This window comes from Monodon monoceros, unplaced genomic scaffold (assembly GCF_005190385.1).
Source record: "Monodon monoceros isolate NGI ecotype Baffin Bay Population unplaced genomic scaffold, NGI_Narwhal_1 Super_Scaffold_15, whole genome shotgun sequence".
NCBI classification, from domain to species: Eukaryota; Metazoa; Chordata; class Mammalia; order Artiodactyla; family Monodontidae; genus Monodon; species Monodon monoceros.
In genome coordinates, this window is record NW_021703771.1 from 81,359,454 (window position 1) to 81,372,395 (window position 12,942).

At 41.7% G+C, this 12,942-nt stretch overlaps 1 protein-coding gene across 1 annotated transcript in view; it reads left to right on the top strand.

Moving 5' to 3' along the window:
- SLC22A3 (solute carrier family 22 member 3) overlaps positions 1–12,942 on the top strand; it is an 87,223-nt gene that overhangs the window by 40,139 nt on the left and 34,142 nt on the right. Inside the window, exons 3-5 of the mRNA XM_029223353.1 lie at positions 948–1,102; positions 2,767–2,935; positions 3,772–3,889. Of these exons, the coding sequence (XP_029079186.1) occupies positions 948–1,102; positions 2,767–2,935; positions 3,772–3,889 (442 nt within the window). The remainder of the gene's footprint in view (positions 1–947; positions 1,103–2,766; positions 2,936–3,771; positions 3,890–12,942) is intronic.

Consider the following 12,942-nt stretch of genomic DNA (forward strand, 5'->3'; position numbering starts at 1 on the left):
TTATGTTCTTGAAGGAAAGGACAAGAAGCAATTTAGTAGGTCCTATATCTGTGAGAGGAGAGTGGGAAGGGCAGTGAGTGAATTTAAAAACCTAGGTAAACCGAGACTCCTTGTGTCTCCACTCTGAAGCGAGATGCTGTGTGAATTTGATGGGAATTTCTATGGGAAAATGTCTTTGAATCAAATCTCTCAAAGGTCGTTGATGACAGGGCTTCACCAGCCAATAATCTGGCACAGCTATACTGAACCACTTAGCATCAGACTCTCAGAATATTGCCCCCGGTGACCTGTGTCTTTTGCCTAAGCGCTTTAATAATGGCTACGTAAATGGTGAAAGTAAAACACAAAACTTAAGAACAAATCACATTTATTGTGAACTTGATAGTTTGTAAAGGGTTTTCACATTAGCATCTCAATTTGGTCTCTACAGCCTCACTGTAGAAGAGATAAAAGAAAAAAATCACAAGCAAACAAACAAAACCTGCATCTTGAATTGCTTAAGGAATTCACCCAAAGTTGCGTGACTTGAGCCAGAAGGCCAGGCCTCCTGGCTGTCATGATCATTTTGGCTTCTTTCTGTCCCTTTCTCCTCTGACCCCACCCACAGAAATGCTAGTAAGTGTCCAAGCTGTGCCACTGGAGTGACTGTATGGGAAAAGAACGTTGTAATGGAGAGGGTCATCTCTTTGGAAACTGCAATCCCAAAGGATGCATTCCATGCTTTAAATTTTGTAATGTCATTTCAGAGGCATATGTTTTCATTTGCCCTGGCTTTGCTATAAAACAAAGCGTAGCATTTTCAGCAATCCTTGACATGGTAATAATGAACCTATAAAGGACACAAATTCTGCACTTAAGCCTACTTTAACAACACTTGCAGTGAGAGTCTTCTCATTGTGTTGAAGAAAACGTTTAAGGTAATCTCATCCTTTCTCTTTCTCCAAAAGGTACGGCCGAATAGTCATTTACTTAATATCCTGTTTCGGTGTTGGCATTGCTGGTGTTGTGGTGGCATTTGCACCCAATTTCCCTGTGTTTGTGGTCTTCCGCTTCCTACAAGGCGTGTTTGGAAAGGGAACGTGGATGACTTGCTACGTGATTGGTAAGACCTGGCTACGCCTCCTTGTCTGTTTGAGAACCAGGGTTAGGTGGGTGAGAAGTGCCGCTGGTCAGCTTTCCTCCAGCAAGTATGGTGAGGCTTCATTGCTGCAACGTTATTTCTGCAAATGGGAGGATGCAGGGGCAAGATGCTGACTCTTTAGAAATTAAAGTTCCATCTTGTTTTGGGAACCAAGTATGGACTCTCACCAAATACTGGGGTGAACCACTTTCTAGCACGGCCGTACTGTTATCACATGGTTTCTTGCTTTGTTTTCTTAGAGATTAATCTTTAGAAAAACTTCAGTAGTTCCTTGAAACTTCTTTTTTTTTTTTTGGCTGTGCCATGTGGATTGTGGGATCTTAGTTCCCTGACCAGGGATTTAATCCAGGCGCTCAGCAGTGAAAGCACAGAGTCCTAACCACTGGACCACCAGGGAATTCCCCCTTGAAACATTTTTAAAGCATTTTCCATGTATTTCTGTGATACAGTTTGAGGTAACATTGCTGTGCTCTCAAATATTATTTCTTTAATTCTATTCCTTCCACACAAGTGGAGAACTTTTTGCTGTGCAGGAGATATGACCTGAAAATAAGAAGTTCATTTGTAACCCTTTGCTATCTTCCATACCTAGAAAGTTGGACATCTGAGTGTGAAGGAGAGAAAAACTTCTCTTTGCTCCTATTACTGGGGAAGGTCCTGGCTGCTACCTTTCCAGTAGTGTCTGGGATAGGCACCCACTCTAAGTCGTGGTAGATTTGTGACCAGGGAAATATGAAGCCTCCTCTTTGATTATCACCCCAGATCTGTGGGCTTCCACTCACTTCTGTTACTGCTGGACAGCCCCTCTTTGGGTTGCCCACTTTGGGGACCCTTTGAAGATCTTTTTGTGGGCGAGGAAGGAGAGAGAGAGCTGGGGGGACTGATGGTTGATGGCTGGGGCAGAAGGGATAACTTTGGACTATGAAGCGTTTTTAAGGAGACCCCAGTCTAGGTGAGTTTTCCTAGTTGTGATCTTAGGGCAGCAATAAGGTAACATATGCCAAGATGATCAGAATGGAATTAGGGACAGATAGAAACAGATCAGCAGGAGGGGAGGGGAGGAAAGGATGCCAACAGTAAAATTCCTCATGTGATTTTCAAAGAAATATCACACAAATGAAAGGTCCAACACTGTGGAGAGAATTATCATTTGATAGAAACTCTCTTGTGATAGTGAAAAATTTATCTGTAGAATCTAATGTTCATGATGAATCACCTAAAGAGACTGTAACATGCAAATCTTTAAAGACTGTGATAAAATCTAGCCACTTTATTATATTTATGTTTTGATACTTACAATTATTTTTCAAAATAGTCATCGTCTAAGCTTTCCTAAAACCAACACATATATTCTTTGTATACCTGGAAGGGTGCTGGGCTGGGTGTGTAGGAGGATGGCACATGCTTGTTGATAACGCAGAGAAGAGGGGGAGAGGAAGGGACCTGAGCTGTCTGGGAAGCACATCCCCATCAGGGCAGTGCCTAAGGAAGCTTCGGGATCTTTGAGAGTCCCGTATAGTATTCTAGCGCCGCTGATGGATGGATGTCACAGGTGTAACGTCTGTGTTTGTTTGTTTTGGAGCTGGTCTTGAGCTTCCCTAACCTCTCTGTTTGTTTTCCTTCAGTGACAGAAATAGTAGGTTCAAAACAAAGGAGGATTGTGGGAATAGTGATTCAAATGTTCTTCACCCTTGGAATCATAATTCTCCCTGGAATTGCCTACTTTATCCCCAATTGGCAAGGGATCCAGCTAGCCATCACGCTGCCCAACTTTCTCTTCCTCCTTTATTACTGGTAATGTGGTTTTGGTCATTATCAAATTTATTCTTATTCCACAGAAATGTAGAATCTATGCTTCCAAACCAACATGAAAACGAAGGCGAGATTTTCTAACATCTCCAGAATGGCTATGCGAATTTCTAGAGATTATTTATTGGTTTTTGACTAATAGTTATTATTAAATTAATAAAATTGAAAAACACCTTTAAAATAGAGTATTAATTATGTTTTATTATTTTGTAATCTTTTAATGAAAACTACAAGGCAACAAACCATATCTGCCAGTATGTCAACATGCAGTTTAAATGCAGTGAACAAGATTTGCTTGTCTGTATGTTTTATTAAGCAAATTAATGGACTCAGGAATCCTCAGGGGAATAAGAAAATGTTAAGAGCATCAGAAAATTAAGTTATCGGAAAGTTACAGGTGTATGCATTTGACTCCTATTAGAATGAACATATTTTAATCATCCTCTAATCTAATTTTAATATATGAGCAAACCAGTTTACGTAAATTGGGTTCTTGACCTTTTCCTAAATGTTCATTAAATCCCAGTTTTTTTCATCTTTGTAATTGAGGACTGTATATTCTAAGACAGCCTTCTTGCAAGAGCAATGTAATATTGATTATTTTTATTGTAAGCAATGATTCAATTATCAAGTGAGCATTTTTTCCCGTCCATTATAAACTTGCAAAGATAATCTATGTTTCAGAGAGCCAGTTCTAAGCTCTCAGAATCTCCGAAACATGTATCTGATCGCAAGATCCATTTCGATAGAGAAATTCAAGTCATAAACTTTTAAGTTTTGAGATACGCAGGCATGACTCAAAAAAGACTTCTTCTCACCAGGGTGGTTCCTGAATCTCCCCGCTGGCTGATTACTCGGAAGAAAGGAGATAAAGCATTAAAAATTCTGAGGAGCATCGCGAAATGCAATGGGAAATATCTCTCGCCAAATTACTCGGAGGTAATCTTACATATTACTAGTAACAAGTACTGTTAAAGTGGGTGAATTAATTTGTCACTTATGCACATATTATCAAATATATGACTAATCATTTTTAGTTTGACTTTAAAAAAACCTTGGGAAGAATCATAAGGTGTATTAAAGAAGAAATAATTGCGAAGTTGTAATAGCATTATAATTGAGGTGAATTGGTCATTTAGTCCATATTTTAATAGTTGCACCAAGTTACTTGAATTACTATACTTGAATCACCTACTATAGGCCCCATAGTAATTAATCCTTCATTCATCTTAATTGGACGAACTATAAATCTTTTCTTGACATTCAATTTAAGTCTAAAGATTTGTCTTTAAATTTAGTCTTGGAATTATTATCTCTGCCGACCAGAGCTTGGGCAGTAATGTAGTATTTCAACCTTTAGACTTAGACATCCTGAATAATCTGCCCTCCCTCCCTCCCTTCCTCCCTTCTTTCCTTCCTTCCATCATTCCCTCCTTCCTCCAGCAAAGGCTTTTTGGGTGCCTCTGTGTCACTGCATTAAGAGAAAAGGGGGCTGTGTATTAAAAGCTCATTCTTGGCTTTTCAAAGATTTGATATGCAGCCAAAGACATATGCATGTATTTGAAATAACGCCTGAATAATTAGAGAATAACATATAAAAAAGATATGATTTTTGCTTTAGCTGAAAAGACTAAGTGAATGCAGAATAACAGAGGATTATTATAAAAGGAATATTTAAGAATAATTTTTAAAAATTTGTTTATTTTTGGCTGAGTTGGGTCTTCGTTGCTGCGCGCGGGCTTCTCTAGTTGCGGCGAGCAGGGCTACTCTTTGTTGCAGTGCCCGGGCTTCTCATTGCGGTGGCTTCTCTTGTTGTGGAGCACGGGCTCTAGGCACGTAGGCTTCAGTAGTTGTGGCATGTGGGCTCAGTAGTTGTGGCTTGCGGGCTCTAGAGCACAGGCTCAGTAGTTGTGGTGCGTGGGCTTAGTTGCTCCGTGACATGTGGGATCTTCCCAGACCAGGGATCGAACCTTGTTCCCCTGCATTGGCAGGCCGATTCTTAACCACCTCAATGCCAGGGAAGTCCATAAGAAGAATTTTTAAATGTTTAATATTAATATTGCTAACATCGTTTTCTTTTGTAGCATTCAGTTTGTCTTGCTAGAAACGTTCTGATAAAAATGGGTTTGTGGGTTGTATTGTCAACTCCCCAGCTTCCTCGCTCCCCAGAACCTGGTCGGTTATTTTCGGATCTCTACCTTCTTCTTTCACTCTTACATTAAGCGACAAGCAGTAGGCTCTGTGTAGACAAAGGTTTCAACTGATCAATTGTCACTGTTGGAAGTAGATTAATGATTTACCTTGAGGTTTACAGGTCATAAAATATATGGTAAAGATAAAACGTGATCTGTTCCAACCATGAAGACTAGTTGATCCTTGTCATTCTTTGACTGAGAACATTTGAGCTGTGCTTCTAGGGAAAATAACATCCCACTGCCCTCTCAGCTTGCTCTGGTCACACGAGCCATTGGTCTGCACAGCTGGATCAAATGAATGATACTTTGTACTCAGTTTTAATGGCCAAATGAGTATTTCTGCTATTCATTCATCAGTATCCTGAAGACGTTGCACATAGTCCCAGAGCTAAGCATGTGTAAGATCTAAATCAGGGTTTTAAGAGTGTAGAAAACATAGTGTGTGCTGATGGCTTATGAAAGAAGATGTTGCATTAACCATGCACCTTGTGTGTTATCATGAGTGTTGCTGAGAAGCCAGAGGATGATTCCCAAGATAGCTGCTATTCCACATCCTGTGAGTGTCCAGTCCACCCCCCACTGACCCGCTTCGAATTCATGAGCAGGATAGAGATCATTTCAGCAGGGAAGTACTTAAATGCTCTGCATCATTGTGATTGTAAATGATCGGGAACTATGGATCCGATGGCTTCCAAGACACTTGAACTCTAGTTTTTAGCAGTTAGATGATCTCCATTTGAAAGTCAGGTTTGATCAGACTTCAGTTTCTCCAGGACTTCAGTTACTCTAGGATCCTAGCTACCACTGTGGGCATAGGATCCTAGTGATAGGTGTTGTGATAGGTTGATAAGCCTCTTCAGTCTTTTTTTAATCTATAGGTTTTCTTTTTCTAGCAACTTTTCTAGCAACTTTGGTGGAGAATGCTACGGGGGTTTCTCTCTGTTGAGTTTTCTGAAGTCTAAATTTCACTGATTACCTCTCTTCGGATCCTTTAACATGACCCTTTGTCTTGTATTCCCTGTGATGGAATACAACTAAATATAACTAAATTGGTAGTTAGATCTAGAGTTAAGCAAGTTCAGGTTTGTCATTTTGGGCATGACTACTTCATAAGTGGCTTTGTACATTTCCATTAAGAGACACCTAGTATCTCTGTGCCTCTCTATTCTTTTGTGATGTTAGCTGCCACTGATAATCATTGCCTGGATTTATTCATTCATCAGAGATTGCAAATTGACAATATTCCCATTTTGTCATTATTTCTTCATGTGTTACTGGAATACTTATATCAAGACTAACTTATCCCATCAACTGAGATGACTCTGACATACAGTTCCTATAGGAAAGGCAGGATATAGGCATAATTCTTTCTTTTCAAATTAGCAAATTGGTTGCCTGAATTCTCGAAGTGATCAATGCATTGTGGGCTATGGGTTTTTCAAGCCTCATTATGACCTCCTGGATTTATACATACTGTGTATGTTTCAGTCTTCTGCAGTTATTGTTATTATCCTACTGATGCTCAAATTGCCCCCGTCTTTGGATAGACAAGGCTCATCTTTGCTGGTTCCTGAGTCCCTCTGCCACACCTCTAGTAGTTTCTGAATGCTTCCTTGCTCGTTAGCATGACAAGATTTTCCAGGCTTGTCTTGTAAGTTCCAGTCTCATGCTTGTAATCACCTGCTTCTCAATGGGGGCTTCAAGTTTTGAAATAAATGTCTTCAAACTGACCCTGTCCATCTCCAGCCTTTAAAAATTGTACAACCTAAGTAGAAAGGCAAAGTATTGTCTTTAAAAAGAGAAAGAATTTTAAAACGTAAAGACGTTTAAAACACTTTGCTAATAGCTGAATTCAGTCAAATTATAGGCCAAACCGTAGTTTTCTATTTCAGAGATATTAATGTTTCCACAAAGCATGATAATGTGCAAAATCCCTCTTTCAATGCTCAGAAATACTGGTAGGTAGTACAGGCATTTGACTTGAACTCCAGCACCAGCACCAAGGCAGGATCCTATTATAGTTTTGGGGGGTAATGCTATCAATCACTCCTCTTTTGGCAACTCAAGGAACTATTGCCCATGTCAACAGTAGGACCACCAGGAAACCTTACGGTTACACAGTCACCTCACACCTTCAGAAACCCTCCATTGCCTTAGCTGGTATCCCCGCTCTCTGGATATAATAACATCAAGGCACCCATGCCCAAGGCTGGTTGCCCAATGCTCTCCTTACACTTTTCACGGAACCTCTCTTTGGTAAATCCTGACTTTTGGAAGAAGTTATTACCATGTAAGTGACCTCATCCCCCAAGACCTCTCCAATTCCCACATCATCCTAGGGGTGCACATCCTAGGCTGCAGTGAAGCTAGAATGAATTAGAAAGAATCTGCTTGGTAGCAAAGCGGCCCTAGGAGATCTGGCAGGTCTACCCTCCTCTCATCACGATAGCCTCAGCCACCTCCCAACACCAGCCTGTTCCATCACTGACACCAGAGGTCCTGGTTTATTTTAGGCCCGAGAAGCAGAAGTGGTGGTGGGGTACCAGTTCAGAGCAGAAGCTGTAAAGGCATCACGAGTTTCTGACAGCTCTTTTGCTCTTTCCTTCTGCTACAAGAACAGCACATCCCAAACTGGAGCTGTTCCTTCAGCGTGGGTCCAGAATGAGAAGAGCTACAACTTGGAACAGAGCTATAGCAGCTGACCTACAGCTGAGACATGGAATGTGGCCAAGAAATCATTGTTTCCCCTGTAAACTACAGTCTGCTAAATGTGTCTCAGTAAGCTACAGAGATTTGAGGCTGTTTGTTTTTGCAGCCAAAGCTAACTAATGTAGCTGATAGTAATAGTACTGGTTCAGGTGCCAAAGTAGGGTTTGGTGATCCAACACATTTTTTGCTATCTAGATGACGCTGGATTGTGGTAGATTAGATTATTGTTTGAAATAGTCACATCTTCCCCCTCGTTTCCAATGCATGAAGATACTTCCTGGCTCCGTTGATGCGGGGCAGATCAATGTAACCCGCTCTGGTCGCATGATGGCTGAAGTGTACGGCCTGCCCTTCGACTTCGGGCTTGGCCGTTCGGGTTGCTTTGGCCAATGGTAGGTGACCAGATGTGATGCAGTAGAGTCATGAAATGTGCTTGGGCTTGATCTCTGGGCTTCAGCCAGCACTGTGAGAAGAATATTTCCAGGTTCTCCTACTGACCACATAGAAGGCTAAGAGACATTTGGAGGAAAGCTGCTCTAGCAAAGTCTCCCCAAACCTAGATCAGCAGTCTCCCAGCCAGCCCACAAATGTGTGAGCTCAATGAATGCTTATTATTTTATGCCACTATGCTTGTTACAGAGCATTATTTATCAAAAGTCAACTGATATCCTGATTAAATAGCCATTGTCACTTACTGACCTGGATTCTACAACTACATAGGTAGTAACTCTGGCAGTAGTTTTGGTTTCATTTTTTTAAAAAAGGATTTTGAAGATGTCTCTCTCCCCGTCTTGTCTTTGTGTGGGATATGCTCATGGAAAATAGTAGGCTACAACTCTAGTTAACAAAGAGGCTCTAATACTACCGAACTGAATATGTCCATATTTGTTGGCGATACTGTTATGCTCTGTTGACTCAAAAACCTATAAGGCTTGATTGTAATTTCCTTACTTGTATGATATGCTTATATAGTTCATTGTTCATAGCTAATCACAGTTTATTGAAATGTCAGTCGTAGATGTTACACTGATAATCATTCATGCATAAACACACTCATGGGCAATTCCCATGGTGACGTGTTTGGGTGACATCAAGAACTGATACTTGAGCTTTCTGATCGCATCAATATAAATGATCCCACTCTGATATATTTCCAAGATTGAATATATTAAAACCTCATTAAAAAGTGTCAGGCTAATTTTTAGGTTACCTTAGTTACCAGAGAGACTTCCAACTCTTTAATAGCTGCCATATTTCCTATATTTTAATGAACCGTCACAGAAGCATCAATATTGCTCCAGAGAGGGACTTTCCAGCTTTGGGAATGTCTGTTTCTGACATTTCCTTTCCAAAGGGGATTTTTATAAACATAATTTTTGTTCTTCCGAAAGAGAAACCACACCATGATTCTGGCTGTCATGAAGCTCATGTGAGTTGTGTGGTATTTTCGTCCAGTTGTGCTGTCTTTGTTAGTTTTCGTGTTTAATTATTATCTCAGACTTGAAACTTAAAAACTCTCCCATAGAATTCATTTCAAAAGATCCAGAGAAAGTAATTTAGGCCCAGGCAGTGACCGTGTCAAGAGTGGGAAAGGTGTGAGTCTAGAAAATAGTAAAAGACAGTGGGAAAAAAAGTCTCTGGAAACTTGTACATTACTTTTCCTTAACAGAAGTAAATCTTCATTCTTTGACTTCACACAGAATAAATGATTCCAGTTCTACCAGCAAAGCCGTCATCCTTAACATGACATGTTAAAATGATTAGTGTCATATGCCACCACCTTAGCTTTAATTTAGAATATTCTTGAATGCATAAAAAAAGTCAGGACACTTCATATGCTAAACAGAAAATGGATCTTTGGAGCTGAGAGATAATTTAATAGTACTCTAGTTAAATCCATTTTTGTAAATAGCCTGAGTTCTATAAATGGGCTATATTTCAATTCTAATTAGTTCCCATGTCTTTAACTTTTTGAAAATAAGACAATATTGCATGAATAGGGAAGAATGTTTATGCTACAATTTAAAAAGCCATAAAAACAGCAGTGAAGGGCTGTTGAATCCAGAGTGAGTTCCTTTCCCAAGCTGGGTGAGTAAATAGTGAGTTTCTTCCACTAAAGGAAATTCGGCCTAAAATCTTCCAGGTCAGTGGGCTCTCATTTCACCTGTACAAATCTTGAGGGAGAGTGATCCAGAGCATCATATGGCTTTAACTGAGCTAGAAATCCAAGTGTCTTATCCCTTAAAGAATGAGATTACAGCCGTGGAGAGGGCAAGGCAGATTTTCAGGGCAGCTCCTCAAAGAGCAGCATTTTGAGTGAGGAACCCTGGGAGACAGACCTTCTCTCCCCTTCCCTGAAATTGACCTTCCAGAGTCCCTCCTGAAATAACTGGGCTACATGCTCTTGCCACGGTCTTAAGGCTTGAGAAGTATACATCAGAACTGTGAAAGAAAAGCACTCAGCATCATTGTTTCATAAATATAAATAAATATATATGTAGATATAGTGATACCAGTCAGTCCTGGTGTCTGATGACATCTTTCTAACAAGTAATTGGATCTACAGAACCCAGGACAACTAATGGACTCAGATGGTGACCAGTAGGGTGACCAGTTGTCCTTGTTTTCCCAGGACCGGGAGGATTTCTAGGATACTGAAGTCGCAAAGCTAAATCTAAAGAAAGTCTCAGGCAAATGGGGGTGACTAGGTCAGTCCTCCCCTTCCCAGCTATGCTTAGAGAAGGATACCAAAGATGTACATTTTCTGGCTTCAAAAGCCCCTCCCAGCCCACTGGGACCCTGATCCCTATGAGAAGACAGTGGGATGCCTGGCCTGACTAGAGGATGGGACCTGGGATTTCCTGATGTCAGATGCAAGCTGCCGGGGCCCCCAGGTGGCTGCCAGGCTTCCTCTTTCTTCCTCAATCCCTAATTCTTTAAAAACACACACACACACACACACACACAAAAAAAAACACAAAAAACTTTTACAGCCTTTATTTGAAGGTCTAACATGAAGTGATATTCCTTTGAAAAACACACACACTTTATTGATGTATGATTGACATGCAGAAAGCTGTACATATTTCATGTATACAACGTGCTCGATCCCCTGTTTCTACTATAGTTCTTAATCTGGACTTGAACGCTAGTTGTTCGACTGGGGCCCTGGCCCCCTGCTTACCTTCTGCCTGTTCTTTCTGTCAAAAGTGGGGTCCCACTGCTGATGTCTTTACTCACCTGTTGTCATAGAGTTAGATGTTGCCCCTTCTGACAAGTGCCTGGTCTTTCTGGAGACTGTGGCTGCTGAGAACCCGCCCTCCAGGTGGGTCCCGCACGGGGCAGCAGTGCTGGCCCACAGGAGACCCAGGTGTCCCCTCCCCCCACTGGCCTCTCTTGGTGTACATTCTTGGTCCAGACACAGAGCCAAAGCACCTCCATTCACCTGGCCTGCTCTCCCTAAAGCTGAGATTCCAGCAAACACTGTAGGCAAGATGATGTTGGATTATGACACAAGGGGAAGAGTTCCAAGCTCTACATAGTGATATTTAGAGGCATGTCAACTCCTCTTCATTAGTTACAGAATCTGGGAACAATGGACTCCTCCCTTTTTCCATCTCAAAGGCTGATCCTTGCCCTTCACAACAACAGCCCTCCTGTTTGAGCCCCAGCACCCCTGTGGTGATGCAGAGAAGCATTTGCCTTTTTCTGGCCTAGCCCAGGCCCCGGTGGCATTACGAAGAAAACTAATTAAAATATCAAACAAAATGAATAAGCCACACAGGCTTATTTTATCCTGTTAATATTGATTGCTCTTTTTTGGTGAGAATTGTGAAAATGCCGACTTCGGTTATTTTAATTCTGGGTCTCTCTAATAGAATAAAAAGTGAGTTTGCTTTTGCTCTTGCCTTTTGAACACTTGCCAAGAGAATGGCCCTCTAACACCGTCTTTGAAATCTTTATATTCTATCGTGTGAGAGAGGAAGATAGCAGCCTTTTCCAGTGTTTTGTTCCTGTGCCACTTGGCCCACTCTTGTGTTTCTGGCAAAAGCAGTCTCTGCAAATCCAAATTGCTGTGCTTCCCTACTGTGAATAAATGAGAAAATACTAGCTCTTTGTGAAAGTGTTCCTTGCTGTGGAGGCCATGATGGGTGCAACTTCCAGAACCCTGCACATCCAACTCCCTGGCAGGAATTCCCGGGCGTTATTCCTAATCCAGAGCTGCTGTTGCTATGACGGTGCTGCTTGCTAGATGTCCAGTCCATTAGGAAAACTGCCTTTTTTCAGGAAATAATCCTAAGAAAAGAGATGCAGCCTGGGTGAAATCATTTAAATTCTCCAGGGCTGGGCTTCCCTGGTGGCGCAGTGGTTGAGAGTCCGCCTGCCGATGCAGGGGACACGGGTTCGTGCCCCGGTCTGGGAGGATCCCACATGCCGCGGAGCGGCTGGGCCCGTGAGCCGTGGCCGCTGAGCCTGCGCGTCCAGAGCCTGTGCTCCGCAACGGGAGAGGCCACAACAGTGAGAGGCCCGCGCACTGCAAAAAAAAAAAAAAATTCTCCAGGGCTAGGTTGATTGTTGGAGTATGCAGACGTGCTCCTTTGATGTAGATAAACGTGAGAAAATTGTGCTAAATAGTAACAGAGAAAACACACTGGGATCTATTCGCTTCCATCCCTAGAGGTTCCCCCCAGGTAGATGGTATAAAGGTATCAGGTGCTAGATTTTCAAGGGCTAAATCTTCCCTTCCCTGGAAAAAATAAAAATTAAGATCCATCTAACAGATGGCTGGATGAAGAACGGCCAGGTTGTGTTGCAATAGCAACACTTCTTCATGTGGGTGCAGATATGAACGGGACCAAGCCCGTGCAATCCAGGGATGGCTAGATTTCTTGGTTTAGAACAAATAATGTGGGTCTGTGCTGTTTTCATTTTTCTTTGAATCTGGCACTATTGGAGGGAAGTATAATTTAATGTACAGAAAGGGGACCTGATGGAGAGGAAGCCTTCCTTCTTCAAATAGTGAATGTACCTTTCTTAAGGTGGCTGAATAAAGGAAGCTTTAGAGTGAAGAAGTCCTTATATCCTTCC